General features: G+C 53.7%; 2 protein-coding genes and 1 long non-coding RNA gene across 17 annotated transcripts in view; 1 reads left to right on the forward strand and 2 right to left on the reverse strand.

The window, feature by feature from the left end:
- The first annotated feature begins 17 nt into the window (after positions 1–17).
- Positions 18–12422, forward strand: CDAN1 (codanin 1). 6 transcript variants are annotated; one of them, XM_045059477.1, is made up of 28 exons: positions 18–173; positions 402–892; positions 1125–1331; positions 1531–1700; positions 1833–1946; positions 2029–2107; positions 2513–2633; positions 2791–2900; positions 3367–3456; positions 4096–4171; positions 4703–4908; positions 5217–5337; positions 5473–5619; positions 5730–5896; positions 6241–6328; positions 6582–6671; positions 6848–6902; positions 7108–7241; positions 7323–7426; positions 7676–7834; positions 8204–8267; positions 8461–8539; positions 8699–8847; positions 9988–10095; positions 10212–10275; positions 10443–10624; positions 10875–10982; positions 11603–12422. In XM_045059477.1, the coding sequence occupies exons 1-28, from the start codon at positions 84–86 to the stop codon at positions 11726–11728; spliced, it is 3699 nt and encodes a 1232-aa protein (XP_044915412.1). In that variant the 5' UTR covers positions 18–83; the 3' UTR covers positions 11729–12422. The 6 variants fall into 6 exon arrangements, 5 of the variants coding, with proteins under 5 accessions (XP_044915412.1, XP_023111227.1, XP_044915410.1 ...); XM_023255459.2 differs by having other exon boundaries at positions 1128–1331; XM_045059475.1 differs by having other exon boundaries at positions 69–221.
- Positions 9359–10881, reverse strand: LOC123385968. The gene is made up of 2 exons (XR_006599296.1): positions 10736–10881; positions 9359–10629 (listed from the first exon to the last, which is right to left on the reverse strand). It is a non-coding gene; the product is annotated as an uncharacterized LOC123385968 (long non-coding RNA).
- Positions 12423–14029: 1607 nt separating the features above from the next.
- STARD9 (StAR related lipid transfer domain containing 9) overlaps positions 14030–15637 on the reverse strand; it is a 121008-nt gene continuing 119400 nt past the window's right edge. For all 10 annotated transcript variants that reach the window (XM_045059474.1, XM_045059466.1, XM_045059465.1 and 7 more), the window contains one exon: positions 14030–15532. In XM_045059474.1, coding sequence (XP_044915409.1) covers positions 15431–15532 — 102 coding nt within the window. In that variant the 3' untranslated portion in view covers positions 14030–15430. The remainder of the gene's footprint in view (positions 15533–15637) is intronic.

The raw sequence follows: 15637 nt of genomic DNA on the forward strand, positions 1-15637 counted from the left end.
CTCCTCCGCGCCGGCCCCGCCCCTCCCAGGCCGCCCGTGGCGCGTCGGCGCCTGCGCAATCGCGTTCAAGTGCCCCGACCGGGATGGCGGCCGTTTTGGAGTCGCTGCTGCGAGAGGAGGTGTCGGTCGCAGCCGCGGTGAGGTGGATCGCGCGCAGCGCCCAGAGTTCGGAGGTAACAGCGCCGACACGCCCCCAGGCCTGGCCCGAGTCTGCTTTCCGCGTGAGATACCACCCCTCCGGTCCCTTTTCTCTTGGGTGCCTGGCTGTCAGCCCGGGCCGAATGCGCTCCAACTAGGGGCCGCTGCCGGGGCCGCCCGCCTCAGCGCGCCCTGCGGTCCGGGCTGCTCGTGGCGCTGGGCTGGCAGCTGACCCTCTCGCCCCTCTCCCGCTTCTCCCTCAGGATGACCCCGGGGAGGCGGCCGCGCTGAGCTCCCTCCGGCCACTGCGGAAGGAATTCGTGCCATTCCTGCTGAACTTCCTGAGGGAGCAGAGCAGCCGCGTCCTCCCGCAGGGCCCCCCAACCCCCGCCAAGGCCCCGGGCTCCTCGGCAGCTCTGCCTGGGAGGCCCGGGGGCCCGCCGCGGGGCGGCCGCGGGGCGCGCAGCCAGCTCTTCCCTCCGACGGAGCCTTCCAGCACCGCCGCCGCCGAGGCCCCTTCGGCCCGCCGAGGGGGCAGGAGGCGGGGCCCGGGGCCGGGTCGCGAGCGGGGTGGCCGCGGCTCCGGGGGCCTGGAGGAGGGGGTCAGCGGAGAGAGTTCGCCTTGGGCCGGGGGCCGGAGGCCCAGGGGATCTGGCAGCCCCGGCAGCCCCAGCCTCGCGCGCTCTGATCCGCCAAACCTCAGCAACCTGGAGGAGTTCCCTCCCGTAGGCTCGGTTCCCCCCGGCCCTGCAGGGTGAGAATCAGGTCCCATCCACGCCTGGGGTGGCACGAAGGCTGTGTTAGGGGAATCAGTAAATCAGGGCTGGGCGCTCCGCAGTTGAGCGTGGGAATGCCCCGAGGGTTGGGGGTGAGTTAACCACAGTGGTGAGGGGCCTTTTGCGAAGTTCCCCCCCCCCCCCGGCTGTTGTGGTGGAGGGGGAGGTGTTTGAAGATAACGAATTTGAGAAAAACCTGTGGCTACTCAGCAGGACGAAGCCTTCGCGCAGGATCAATCCAACTCCGGTGAGCGAAGAGCGGTCACTGTCCAAGCCCAAGACCTGCTTCACCTCACCCCCAATCAACTGTGTCCCCAGTTCCCAATCCTCAGTCCCGGACACTAGCCCTTGGGGCCATGGCCTTCCCCCAGGGTGCAGAAGTCTGCAAGAGGAACGGGAGATGCTCAGGAAGGAGCGGTATGACCTTGCCACTCCCTGGGTTGTCAGCTTCCTCCCAGTGGGGGATCTGCAGGCCTTTTCCCTTGAGATTGGTTTGCCCCTGGGAGCAGCCCTGTGTCTGTTTCCTGGGCTGTGGATGTCTGCCCTGGAGAAACCTGAGTATGGCTGTGGAGGGGAAGCCAGGGGAACCGCTCATGACATCTCTCTGTCCCCTTAGCTCTAAGCAGCTGCAGCAGTCACCTACTCCCGCCTGTCCCACCTCAGAATCGGGGTCTCCCCTCCCCAGCCGGACAGGTAACCTCACAGCTGAGCCCGCTGACCCTGCCAGAGTGTCTTCCCGCCAGCGCCTAGAGCTGATAGCCCTCATCTACTCTTCGTGCATCGCAGGTAGTTGAGAGCAAAGGGCGCTTGAGTGGAGATGCCTGCGGAATTTTGGTGTAGGAGAAATGATAAGGCAAGCAGAACTGAGCCTTGGTTCCAAATGATGCCTGACACCCTGGGGCTTCCTTTTATATCCAGAGAACCTGGTACCAAACCTCTTCTTGGAGCTTTTCTTCGTCCTTCAACTCCTTACTGCTCGGAGGATGGTGGCCACGAAGGAGAGTGACCTTGAACCAATTCCGGGAGCACTAGGTCAGTGAGTGAGCCTCTTTTTGGGAAATGAGGTCTGGAGATGGAACAGTTCTTAACTGACAGCTTGGTACTATCCTTCTAGATTCCCTGGAAAGCCCTCTGTTCCAGAGTGTCCATGATTGTGTCTTCTTTGCAGTACAGGTTTTGGAGCATCAGTTTCAGTGAGTTTCCCCAGCTTTGGCATTTGAGCCTTATTCCCAATGTTCTCTTGGGTCTCTGGCCACTTGAGGTAGAATGCTTGTGCTTAACACAGGTGCAATAACCTTGGGCCTTTTCCTACATGGAGCCTGTAGTTATTGGTCAAAGCTATGAATTTAACTCCTATAACAATGAAATTGCTGTCTGTGGTCTTGGCATCTGATCTTTGGGTTTATGTCTAATGTTTCCCTGCTCCATAAGGTTTCGTTTCTTCCCCCTTGCCTCCATCATCTTAAATCCTTGGCCCATGACTTTGCCTTACATGCCTGCTCCATGTTCCAGATAATGTTCTCTGTGGCGTGCAGATGTCAGCTTCCTGTTTGCAGTCCATGTCCCGTTCCCAGTCATATGTGCTTTTGTCCCTGCAGGGTTCTTTCCTACTTGGACAAAGGGACCTTAAAACTGTTGGCTGAGAATGAGCGGCTGCTGTGCTTTTCACCAGCTCTGCAAGGCCGCCTCCGAGCTGCCTATGAGGGCAGTGTTGCCAAGGTAGGGACCCCTCCTAGCCTCCACCTGACCCTTCCCAGCCTCATAATTTAGGCAGCCCAGCACATACCGGGCTAACTCCGGGCAGGAATACAGAGATGAGGTTTTCTGAGCATGATCTGTGAGATTTTCAGTCCCTAATGTCCCTGCCATATTTTAGGTCTCTCTGGCGATGCCACCGTCTGCTCAAGCTGTCTCCTTTCAGCCAGAAACTGACAATCGTGCCAACTTCTCCAGTGACCGAGCCTTTCATACTTTTAAAAAACAAAGGTGACAAGAAAAGGGAACTTTCAGGAGGGAGTGGGGCAGCATTTCTCTGGGATAGGCAGCCTATGTTGTTTTCCTAGAAACTAGGAGTTTGGCACTAATAGGTGGTAGTTTAGCACCACTGCACTCTTTCTGCCAAGTATCATAATGGCTACACACCTTCATTCCGTTTTCCTGCCCATGGACTTGAACCTCTGACCTCAGCAGCCTTCTCACAGGTATATGACGTTAGTCACAGGGTCCTCAAACAAAAGAGAACCAGCTCAGCTTTTCCTGTGTACAGAAGTATGTGAAGCATGTTGTGTGCTGCTGCTGGGTCTTCAATGTTGTTGGCATGTAGAGAACTTTGGAGAGGATAAGGAATGGGGCTGTGGATAGTCCTGTCCTCCATGGTTCGGAGCTAGAGAAAGCACCCTTGGGAGTGAGATCAGCTATGCCTCAGTTGATCAGGCGTTCTTGTGTCTGTCAGGGATGTGTTTTTTGAGGTGCTTCGAGAGTGGGAAGATCGGCATGAGGAGCCTGGCTGGGATTTTGAGAAGGGCTTGGGCAGCAGGATCAGGTAGGTGCTCCCACACTGGTCACCTTAGTGGTGCTCTGGTAGTTGATTGGAGGAGGACTCTTCCTCCACTTATAGCCCATAGCTCCTACCTTCTGTGTCCTCCTTAATCTCTAGTTATTGGCAACTCTGCCTCTACTCAGAGGGATTTGTATTGCCAGCTCCTTGCACTCAGAATGACTCAGACTTGTTATATGAGTGTGAATGCTTGGATGAATACCAAGCCCGTTTTCCAGGTTGCTTGAGTTTTGGCCCAAGTCACTGGTTAGACCCTTTCCAACATTTTCTTCATTGTCTAGTTCAGCAGCTCCAATAACTTTGCATAGCTAGATGCAGAAAGAATATCCTGTCCAGTGATCTACCTTCCACATGAGTCATGACACTCACTAGAGCCCAGTATAGACTGAAGATTAGGGATGGTATTATCTCTTGGTGGGTTCAGTGTGTCTGTAGCCTTGAGGGATCTTGGTGCTAAGGAGAGTGTCCCTTACCTATTCCCACATCTTTGCACTGGCCAACTCTGACTGAGGTCTGCTCACGCCCCTGGGTAAGGACTGAAAGGCCCAAGGATTGGCTCGTTCTCTCAGATTTCTGCCCCCTTCCTCCTTCCGTCACATTCTGTTCCTGCCTCTTACGCCTCAGAGCCATGATGGGTCAGCTCTCTGCAGCCTGCAGCCACAGCCATTTCGTTCGGCTTTTCCAGAAACAACTTCTCCAGGTAAGAGCCCCAGCAGGAGAGATGAATCTACAGGAGGCAGTAGGTATTAAAGGCAGCCAGGTAATGGTGGGATGGAGCGGACAGACATGCAGGTCCTGGGCTGGAGTTTGAACAGGAGTTCTCCTTGAGGGGTGGCTGAGATGCAGGCAGCCAGAGGGGAGCCAGAGCCCTCCATCACGCGCCCTGCACCCACGGCCTCCCTAGCCTCCTCACACACCCAGTATACCCTGCCAGCCTTAGGCCCTCACTACTCCCTTGTCCTTGGTCTGTGCCATAGTAGAGCGAGCCCTGTCATAGGACTCAGGCCTGATTTTAAATCCTGGCCCTAGTGACCGAGGCAAACATCTAACCTTGTGAGGTTAGTCTCTTTACCTATAAAACAGCGTGATCCCAACCTTGAAAAACAAACCTGTGGCACCTGATAGAGGGCTGGCATTCCAGAAATGTTCATTACTTCCACCCTATTTTGTTCAGTCCTTCTTTCCAGAAAAACTTACTGGTTTTTTTTTTTCTCCTCTTCCTGCCGCGCAGATGTGTCAGAGTCCCAGTGGCACCGGAGGCACGGTCTTGGGTGAAGCTCCAGATGTGTTAAGTATGCTTGGAGCTGACAAACTGGGGCGGTTGCGGCGCCTACAGGAGAGGCTTGTGGCCCCTCAGAGCAGCGGGGGGCCCTGTCCGCCCCCCACCTTCCCGGGCTGTCAGGGATTCTTCAGGGACTTCATCCTGAGCGCCAGCAGGTAAGGGTCCCCTGCAAAGTGCAGGGAATAGGGCTGAGGCCAGGAGGGGTTTGTCTTTCCAGAAGGGCAACAGTTCTCTCTCTTTTGCCTGGAATGTAACAGAGTGGGACCGGTGATGTCCAGGCTCCTCTAGCTCACAGTTCCTGCCTCCATTTCCTTTCCTGTTCTTTGACCCACACTGGTAACCTCAGCCTCCTTCCCTCTCTGCCCCACTGTGCCTTGCTTTCTGCATGAACTTTCTCTCTATTCCGATTCTGTCTATGCCTCTGCCAGTGTCTTTTTTTTTTTTTTTTTCCTTCACTTCCTAGCTTCCAGTTTAATCAGCATCTCATGGACAGTCTGAGTTTAAAGATCCGGGAGCTCAACAGCCTTGCCCTGCCACAGCCTGAGCCCAGTGACGAAGATGGGGAGTCAGATGTGGACTGGCAGGTTAGAAAGCAGAATGAGGGAGAGAACAGGGTTCTGACCTAGGAGGGAAGGGCTCTTTTCAAGAACTGGGTAACAGATTCAGAATTGCTCTTGAAGCCCTGTGCTTAGGACATCTTGCTTCCCTGATCCCTACAGGGTGAACGGAGGCAGTTTGCCATGGTGCTGCTCAGCCTGAGGCTTCTGGCTAAATTCCTGGGCTTTGTGGCTTTCCTGCCATACCGGGGGCCTGAGCCACCCCCCACCCGTGAGCTCCAGGACTCCATTCTGGCCCTGAGGAGCCAGGTGAATGGGGGCTCTGGTAAGGAGGGCCGGGAGGGGCCGCCGAGCCCTGGAGATGGAGGGCGTCCCCCACCTCCAGCCCCCCACCCCCTGACCCAACCCTGCCCCACCAGGTGCCCCCGGCCCTGGATGTGCGGGCGCTGTTGCAGCAGGGGCTGCGGGCCCGCCGAGCCGTGCTCACGGTGCCCTGGCTGGTGGAGTTCCTCTCCCTCGCTGACCACATTGTGCCACTGCTGGACTATTACCGCAGCATCTTCACTCTCCTGCTCCACCTACATCGGTGAGTCCAGAAAGGGTGAGGCTTAAGCCAAGGGCATGGGAGAACACTGCTGAAGCTGCTGTCAGTGAAGAGGGTTGAGCGGCCCTGTGCTTCCTGTGCGGTACCATAGCCATAACCTACCCTCGGGAGAAGCAGAAAGTGGGCACTTTTTTGCACTTTTATTAGCTGTTTTTTATTCCTCCAGTGGCTGAGCTCAGAGGGAGTACAGATCTGGTGAGGGGCGGTGGGGAGATCCTGGTCACCTGTATGACAGCCATCCCCTTTTGGTCTGCTTTTGAGAATTACCTTCCCAGTGATAGCTTTTTTTTATTCCGTTCTGTTTCTTATACAAATGTACTGTTTAGGAGCTTGGTCTTGTCAAAGGAAAGCGAGGGGGAGATGTGTTTCCTTAACAAGTTGCTGCTGCTTGCTGTTCTGGGCTGGCTTTTCCAGGTTGGTCAAGTGGAGAAAGATCCAGATTGGGGAAGGGAGGCATCCACTGTGGGTGGAGTCGGGGAGTAGGAGAATGTCTGAGTCTGAACAAGGTCATGGCCAGAAGATGAAGGTTTAGAGGGGGTATGGGAATTACCATGGTTTCAGAGCAAGGTTGCTTTGTATCTGGTGGCCAAACCCTGGAACCAGAAGGTCTGTGTGTTGAATCTCTGAAGCACTGACTGGAGTTTGCACTGCTCTGATCTTTTGTCAGATTCCCACAGTCCCTGAGGATCTGTTCTTTCTGGAAGAGGGTCAGTTGGATACTTTTGAGGTGGATACAGTAACTTCAGAGCAAGGGTTGGTAAGTGTTGGGCTCTGGCCAAAGCTGTGGGAGTGGCAGGAATAAAGGAGGCAGGCAGTCTGGGAGTTCCTAGAGACTGAACTCTTCTGTAACTCTTCCCCAACTGTCCCATTTCTGGCACACTGGGGAGGAAGAGAAGCCTGCCTGCCTAACTCTGGCCTGTTCTCTTCCCCCAGGATGGCATGCCTGTGGTGGACCAGCACCTACTCTACACCTGCTGCCCCTATATTGGTGAGGCACCCAGGGTCCTCAGTCCCTGGCCTGTCCCTTCATGAGCACCTAAAAGGCATCCCGTGGGCCTAACACCCTAATATGTTGTTCTCTTCTTAGGTGTTCCCCAGGTGCCTCAGCCTCTTTACTCCACAAATAAAGTCCCAAGATGCCTGGGAGGGTAGGGGTGGTTCTGGAACTAAGCAGTTGGGCTTCCCTGTTGCAGGAGAGCTCCGAAAACTGCTCGCTTCGTGGGTGTCAGGCAGCAGTGGGCGGAGTGGAGGCTTTGTGAGGAAGATCACTCCCACCACCACCACGGGTCTTGGAGCCCAGCCTCCCCGGACCACCCAGGGGCTGCAGGTAAGGGCAGGGCAGAGGCAGGGGACATCCAGGGGGGAAGAGAGAGGAAACTCTTCATGCGCCATTGCCTCCTCCCCACAGGCACAGCTGGCCCAAGCCTTTTTCCACAACCAGCCACCTTCCCTGCGCAGGACTGTGGAATTTGTGGCTGAAAGAATCGGCTCTAACTGTGTCAAACACATCAAGTAAGGGTTGAAGGGGTTGGGAAGGCAGATGTGGAAGGTGCCAGGCTCATTCCCTTACCATTTCCCCCCTCAACTCTTAACATTGTATTGCCAATCTGAGGAAAGTTAGCTTGAGGGGAAGGATATGGTGGGGAGGCTAAAACTGCTAACATTATTTGAGGTTAGTTCTGACCAGATTTCCTTGCATTTGCAGCCCCTTTCTGATTCAGTTCCCTCAACCACCTTCAAGCTTTTCTGTCCCCGCTGCAGGGCCACACTGGTGGCAGATCTGGTACGCCAGGCTGAGTCGCTTCTTCAGGAGCAGCTGGTGACGCAGGGACAGGAAGGGGGTGATCCAGCCCAGCTGTTGGAGATCTTGTGTTCCCAGCTGTGCCCCCACGGGGCCCAGGCACTGACCCGGGGGCGGGAGTAAGAGACGCCAGACCCTCCTCCCCACTCTCCGCTTTTATTTTCCTTTTTCTTTTTCACAAACTCATCTCTTTTTATTCCACGTCCTCTCTGAAACCCCCTTTTTCTTTCACTTCCTATGTAGGTACATATCTTAGGCTTTAGGACCCAAAGTCTAAAGTTGAGTTGGAAGAATGGGGGGTTGGGTGTCCCATTCCTCCCAGCGTCAGGGATCAGGGATGGGCCCAGGGCTGACAGTGCTTCTCTTAACCCCCTGCCCACCTCTCCCCAAGGCAGAGCCCTACTGGCTCAGCTGATTGGTGCACTTGGCCTTTCTTTCTGTGAGCCAGGCCAAAACCTCTAGCCATCACAGACTCTGTCTCCTTTCAGGTTCTGTCAGAAGAAGAGCCCTGGGGCAGTACGGGCACTGCTTCCCGAGGAGACCCCGGCAGCTGTAAGTAGGGAGGAGGCCTGGAGCCCGCGGGCTGTTGTTTGGTGGTGGGAGAGTTGCGCTGCAGGTCACATGTGCATGAAGGTGGTGGATGGGTCCGAGGGTTGGTCCCGGCCTTGGGGACACCTGAGCTGTTGTTCATTCTCATCCCTGAGCCTCCCCTGGCCCCTGACGCTGCAGTTCTTCTGGGTCACAGGTTCTAAGCAGCGCAGAGAACATTGCTGTGGGGCTTGCGACAGAGAAGGCCTGTGCCTGGTTGTCAGCCAACATCACAGGTAAGGTCCAGGACAGGGGAGTGGCTGACCAAGTTCTTCAAAAGTGGACTGGCAGAAAGTGGGAGGCCTCTAGGGGAGAAGGAACATAAACCAGTTGGAAACAGTGATGGGCATGGGTTGGTGTGGTGACCCCTCTTCTGTTCTCCCTTTGACCTGCAGCACTGATCAGGAGGGAGGTGAAGGCGGCAGTGAGTCGCACACTTCGAGCCCAGGGTCCTGAACCAGCTGCCCGGGGGGAGCGGAGGGGCTGCTCCCGAGCCTGTGAGCACCACGCTCCCCTCCCCTCCCACCTCATCTCCGAGATCAAAGTACACAGCTCCCCTCCTCCCTGCGCCCCTCTCCTCTCCCTTCTCCCCGCTCTTTTCCTGGTCTCCCTCCTTCCTCACGTCAGCTGCAGTGTTTTGTGTAGCCGCTTTCTGTGTTGTGCAGCTAGTTCGGTGTCCTTCGTTACTGAACGGGATTAGGTAGGGCACAGCTGAACTGAACGGTTTTCCTAATTGCTTTTCACTAACTTCCGGTACCTGAATCACCCAAAAGGGGAAAAGAACAGATATGGAAGTTTCCGATGGACTGCATACTGCTTGCATGGGAGGTGATGGGGTCTGGGGGGAGCAGACGTCTGCTGTAGTAGGAAAGCCTCGAAGGAGGCAGTCACCTGTGTTGGCACAAGATTTCAGACATGTTCTCATATGTGGGATGTGATGCTTATTTAGTTGTAGGCAGTAAGAATAAACTACCATTGCTCTTGATTGTAAAAATTTAGATACCGTCTAGAGTAGGGCTCAGCAAACAGCCCATGGACCAAATCCAGCCTGCTGCTGATTTCTATAAATCAAGTTTTATTGGAACACAGCCACACTTGTTCACTGATGAATTGTCCAGGGCTGTTTTTGTGCTACAGCAGCAGAGATGTTAAGGCCTGCAAACCCTCAACTATTTACTGTTTGGTGGAGCCAAAGATAAGGACTAGGGACTAAGAAGGAATGACAAAAATGGAGAGTATATAGTGGGGAGAAGAAAAGGCTAAGTGGTTTTCTGTACTGAAGCCGGACTCTCCCAAGAAGATGAACAGAGAAGCATAGGGGATAGAAAATATAACACGTAGCCAGACGGTTCTCCTAAATGCTTTCAGGATAAGGCTCTCTGGGAAGTGGATGGGTGTGGCTTTGTCCCAAGACGAGTGACATCTCTTGAGCTCTCAAGGCAGCATGTTGTCCCTCAGCTGACCTGCTCCATCTGTTCCCTCTGTTGCTGTCCACTTGGTTGGCTTCTTCTCCCAGCTGTGCGGTCCTGCCCGAGTCCCAGGTCTAAGGCACCTTGGCCCGGCCGCTTCATCCGGGGACCCTGTCTTCCTTTTCCTTCTGCCTCTTTCCACTGGCTTCTCGGTGGCCTCCTCGGTCCCAGCCAGGTATGAAGTCTCGCTCTGCTTCCACCCCTGCTCTCTCCAGGATGTGCTCGCTCTGGCTGTGGGGCCCCGGGACCCTGAGGAGGGAGTCTCTCCGGAGCATCTGGAGCAGCTCCTGGGCCAGCTGGGCCAGACACTGCGGTGCCGCCAGGTGAGACCTAACACGACTTTGTACTTGTGTCCTTGTCCAGTGCTAGTCACCAGAGCTGCATCAGCTCAAGTCTGCTGCTGTAAGGATAGTGCTAACGTCCAGCCTCTTCTCCACAGTTCCTGTGCCCGCCTGCAGAGCAGCATCTGGCAAAGTGCTCGGTGGAGTTAGCATCCCTCCTTGGTATGGCTCTCTGTCATTACATCACCCTTCTGTCACATCCCCCAGATCTCAGGTTTTGGTACAAGCTAGATTAGAAACATGGAGCTTTGTTCTCTTCTACCTCCCAGGGGCCAGCTAGGTGACCCTACCTCCATTTCTCAAAGCTTGACTTTTTTCTTTGCCCAAAGTGGCAGACCAGATCCCTGTCCTCGGGCCCCCGGTGCAGCACCGGCTGGAGAGAGGACAGGCTCGCAGGCTCCTGCACATGCTGCTTTCCCTGTGGAAGGATGACTTTCAGGTGCCGGTTCCACTGCAGCTGCTGCTGAGCCCAAGAAACCTGGGGCTTCTGGCAGACACTCGGCCAAGGGAGGTGAGCTAGAGCGGTGGAGGAGGGCAGGTGGGCTCTTTAGCTCCCTGCACTCCTGTTCTGCCGCCCCCCACCCTCACCCCAGTTGCTGTGTGTGTGTTTCCTTTACTCCACCTTTTCTGGCGCTGTGTTCATTTCCTCTAATTTCACATGGGCTGCAGATCTCCTCCTCCTCCTCAGCAGCTCTGTCCTTTGGATCAGTCAGGGTCGCTGTGTCAACCTACCCCGCTGACGCTCTCCATGTGTGTTGCAGTGGGACCTGCTGCTGTTCTTGCTCCGGGAGCTGGTAGAGAAAGGGCTGATGGGACGGACAGAGATAGAGGCCTGCCTGGGCAGCCTCCATGATGCCCAGTGGCCAAAGGTAAGGAGTCCTCATCTCTTCATCCATCTGTCCCTTTTCTCCTGAAATGGGGCCAGCGGTGGGGCCCAGGCATTCTTAGGATCTTCCCAAAGCTCAGTGGACTTTATCAGGTATCTTCAGGACCACCCTGAAATGGTGTGGCTGTTCTGGAGTGCCTTTTTCACATTTGAGTAGCTACTGTATGAAAGAGGGTGCCAGCGGAGGAAGGAAGATGGAAGGCAGGTAGTTGGAAAGCAGCGTGGCAAGGTGAGTATGGGTTTTTTAAATCAGAATAACCTAGATTTGAATCTCAGCTGGTACTGAATGTTATCGTGATCTAGGGCAGAATAGTGTATACCTCCTAGGGTTGGTCAGGATGAAATCTGTTGGTGGTAAGTACTCACTAGATGATTCTGCGCCTCCTGTCAGATTCCCCTCTCCCTGCTGGAACTGGAGCATCCCCAGAGGACTAATGGGAAAAGGTGTCATGTCCATTTCAGTGTAGAAGGCCGTTGGGAAAAAATAAGGTTGTCTACTCACTGGTTAGCAAGGGCTAGATATTGGGGATTGAGTTTTATAGAAAGGATGTACCATCCCGAATTATGTGTCAGCCTCGTCTGTCCTCTTTCTGCCTATTCCAGGACTTCTCTGAAGAATTAGCAACACTGTTCAACCCACTTCTAGCTGAGCCTCACATGCCAGAACCCCAGCTAAGAGCTTGTGAGCTGGTGCAAACAAACAGGGGGACTGTGCTGGCCCAGAGCTAGGGCTGGGGAGTGGCCCTGCCTCAGGTGTCTGACCAGAACCCTGGAGCCCGGCCGGACTGTGCCTCAGGAGGAGGCCCCGTGCCCCCCTCAGAGTGCTCACCGCTGACCCTTGCTGACGAGAGAGCAGCTAAGTCTGTAAGTCAGGCTTCCTGCTCACATGTGAAGGAAGCGTGTGGCTGCCGGCATCCCACTGACGCTGACTGCAGGCTCACCGCCCGCGTCCTAGAGGAAGGAGGAGGGTTCACCAGATTCAGGATTGTGATGGGAAAGCCTAGAGACAGACTCCAGTCCTGGAGCAGAAGAGTTGGCATTTATTATTTGGATCATTAAATGACGTGTATGGGCTTGACGACACAGGACTCGAGCCCTATTTGCTGCTACCCCAGCATCCCTTGAAACTCTGTGGTTTGGAAATCATGACAGAGGCAAATGGCGTCTGCTTAACTCGTGAGTAAAGTTAAAACATGAATCTTGGGGAGTGGACGTTTTCTTACCACCAGGAGCTAGGCTGCCTGCCATCTCCTTAAAAATGCGCAGTACGTGAGGTGGGGCTGACCTGCCAGAAGCCCAGCTTTTACCCTGCACCTTCTCTGCCTTCAGCCCTGTGCAGGTACTAACTCTCAACCGGAACTCCATACAGGGGCTACACACAGGGCAGAACATTAGAGCTTTTTAAAATAAACCATTTTCTTTATCAAGGGCTTCATGTCTAGTTATTTTCACCTGGCTCTTCCCTTGAGAAGGCCGTAGTCTCAGGTGGGCTTGAAGGTGGGCACTGACAGGGCAGAGCAACCCTTGTGCTGGTTTGTTAGGGCTGGGGGTGTTGCATTTGGCTCAGAACAAAAGCGTTCTGTGTGTCTCTAAGTTTGGACTAAAAAGCGCTACCTTGATAATGTGAAGTTCACTCCTATAAAATTCATTCCTTTTCTACATTGGCAGTGCACACAGATTCAGGCTGTGTTGGAGGAAGGAGATGGTACTCAGGGAACCCTCCTGAAGCGTCTCACAAAATTCTGTGTGTCCGTGTGTAGTTCCTGGGGGAAAAGTACACAGCTGTCAAAGAGGCCGACCCAAGGCCGAAAGGGCCTGCTGTGTCTGTCACCTGAGGAAAGCTGGTGGGAAGTCCTGACAGCCCTCAGCACAGAAAGGTCCCTCAGCTCCTCCCAGCTGCTCCTTTTACAAGTTTCTGCAGCTGAACCTTTTGTTCCATAATCTTTTTATCTTCAAAGGCCTTTATTTTGTCCTTTAAGTCCATTTTACACTAATCTATAGGATGTGTCCTATAAATCCATTTATACTAAATTCAGGAAGTTCTGAATGCCTGGGAGCCAAGAAATGTTTTATCTTTCTGCACCCGTGTGGCTTAACGAGAGCACTGGCCTCTGAAGGTGAGCCCTGAGGTAAGAAGCTGCCACTTCAGAGGACCCAGCTCTCTGTAGGTGGGACAGGTAGGCGGAGCTTGGAGGCAAGCCTGAAGCCCCAGGGATGCTGGGCTAATGCCCACTCAATTCAATATAGCGTGGGCCCAGCTCAGGAAACTTCACAGTGGCCTGTATGAACCTTAAAGGCCCATTCTCTAGGCAGTAAGATAGAATTACAGTGAAACAGTGAACTCATTAGGCTCCTTTCTACATACCTGCTCTCTACTAACTGTCTCAAACATTGGTTTTCAAAGTGTGGCTGGTCCCCAGACCAGCAGCCTCAGGACTTCCCAGACATACAACAAATACGTTGGCCCCGCTCCAGGACTACCGCATCTCAAACTCTGGGGTGTAACAAGTTCTTCAGGGGATTCTGATGAAGTCAGAAAGCCACCTATCCAAGCCAAAATTTGACTTCCTCGTGATCATTTGGAGCTGGGTCCCTGGATTATCTTTAGTACAGAATCAGCCTCAGTTAATTAATATTCCTTAGCTTGCTGACTCAGGCCTGGTGTGTGGCTATTGTAGGAAGGGGATTGCGATCACCTCTGGGGACCCATATGTTCAGCTTCCCATTGCCAGCTCTGCTTCAGAAGCCCAGAAGTACTCACCTGTTGTTAAAGAGCTTCCTTCCAGGGGATCATGGTCACTGGTGTGTGGCAATAACTGATCTGGAATCTTCTCTCATGTTCGTATCTGGCTACAGCTGGCTGTAGTTGGGTAACTGACAGGGCTGTTCACACACAAAGTCGTGCTGAGCTCATGGAAAGAACTCAGTACATTCGTGTGAACTGTATAGCTTGAAACTGGGCTGTGAGCTGTTGCTGCCATCGTAATCTCCAGACTAAAGTCTGAGCTCAAGGGACACCGCAGTCTTCACTAAATGAAAGGACACCATGGACCTTTAATTTGCAAGTGTTCTGACTTTTTCAATCAATGGACTTAAGAGATTTATATGAAAAAGAGATGGGAGTACATAAATAGGGTGTTAAATATACCAAAAAAATTAGCCAGAAAAATACATTTAAAAGCAATTTAAAAAGTCTTCAACCAATCATATATGAGTAACAATCTGAGGTAAAAGAAAAACAATCCTGCACTTTGAGAAACAATAAATCTCTGTGCTATACTGTACAGAAACTGACCTTTTCAATCCCCATATGGTCACCCTCTTCCGCCAAAGATTGTGGGCACCAGAATGGAAGCTGGGAATCTCTCCCACCCCACCACTTCACGTAATCGTACTGAATACTCGAAGCTCAAGTTTAGGCAGGCTAAGGTACAAGAAAACTGAGCCCATTCCCCATCCCCTCCTAGAATAGCACGTCTGACCACAGCAGCACGGACGCTCAGGGGACCACCGAAGGCTGGCACCAAGGCTCTGAGTGAGGGAAGGAACAGAACTGAGTTTCCTCCTAATGAATCACTTACCTCCTCTAAGAGTTCTCATATCTTCTCTCCAGTCTTCAATAAACAACTTTTCAGCTCTTTGAAATTCCTCTTGCCCTGTCAGCAGCCAACATTGGGCTGCCCACCCCCATCCCTCCTCAAAGAGCTAGGTTCCCCTCCTTGGCCTCAAATCTGTCCAACCTGCTTCTACAGTGGTCTTTCCCATTCTGAGCTCTGGAGTGACGGCTCCAAGACTGAGCATTGCTCAATACTCCTGACTGAGGCAAAGACCCAAATGTCCTCTCCTGTGAAGGAAACGAAGAGGAAAAAGTAAAAATTAATAATAAAGCATTTTGTAAACATGCAAGGAGAAACGATTCCGAATGGTGTGTGCAGTTGTTTTTTTAAACCGTTTTTCTGGTTTGGCACTTTCCGATACTGCAGTCCGCAGTGGAGCTGAATGCTGGAGACGGATTCTGAACAGTCCCGGTCAATGGCTGCTTGCTTCCCTCCCTGGCTGAGGGCTGGGCCAGAGTACTGCCCTCTCCTGGCTCTGCTGGCTACGCCCAGTCCTGGTCTTCAAGCGGCCTGCCACGATGTCCCGGAGAGGAAAGAGAGGTTGAGGAATCCAAAAAGGTGAGTTGAGCTTCACTGATGCTGGCCACCTGGGGCCAGGAACTTAGGTCCCCTTGCTCTGCAGAGGCACCAGCTGTGACCCAAGTACTGAGGGGACTTTGCTGGCAACTCAGGTCTGACTGCTGGTCAGCCTGGTCAGCCACAACCAGGAGCCTCGCCTGTCCTTGCATCCTGTACAGAGAATGACAAGAGCCACCTGGCATCACTGGCACATCCTGCACCTGCGTCTCTGCAGCACCATCTTGACAGTAAGATGCTAACTCCCAAGGAAGGAAGCCAGTCTGGCTATAACCAGTGGCTGCTGTTTGATGAAGGAGCTTAGGAGCTGAGGGGGGAAGCCCGGCGCACCAAGTTCTACCTGAAATAAAGCAGAGAGGGAAGGGTTAAAGGTGTGTACAGACGGGGAGAACACGCCAGGCCACACGTCAGCCCCAGGTAGTCACCCAGGCTGTTGCGATGCAAA

The sequence above is a fragment of the Felis catus genome, chromosome B3 (genome assembly GCF_018350175.1).
Source record: "Felis catus isolate Fca126 chromosome B3, F.catus_Fca126_mat1.0, whole genome shotgun sequence".
Classification (NCBI taxonomy): domain Eukaryota; kingdom Metazoa; phylum Chordata; class Mammalia; order Carnivora; family Felidae; genus Felis; species Felis catus.

Coding starts and splice junctions, on each gene's coding strand:
- CDAN1 (XM_045059475.1), top strand. CDS start 84: ATGGCGGCCGTTTTGGAGTCGCTGCTGCGAGAGGAGGTGTCGGTCGCA. Junction 1,701..1,832: donor CTACTCTTCGTGCATCGCAG/GTAGTTGAGAGC, acceptor TTTTATATCCAG/AGAACCTGGTACCAAACCTC. Junction 10,276..10,442: donor GGAGTTAGCATCCCTCCTTG/GTATGGCTCTCT, acceptor CTTTGCCCAAAG/TGGCAGACCAGATCCCTGTC.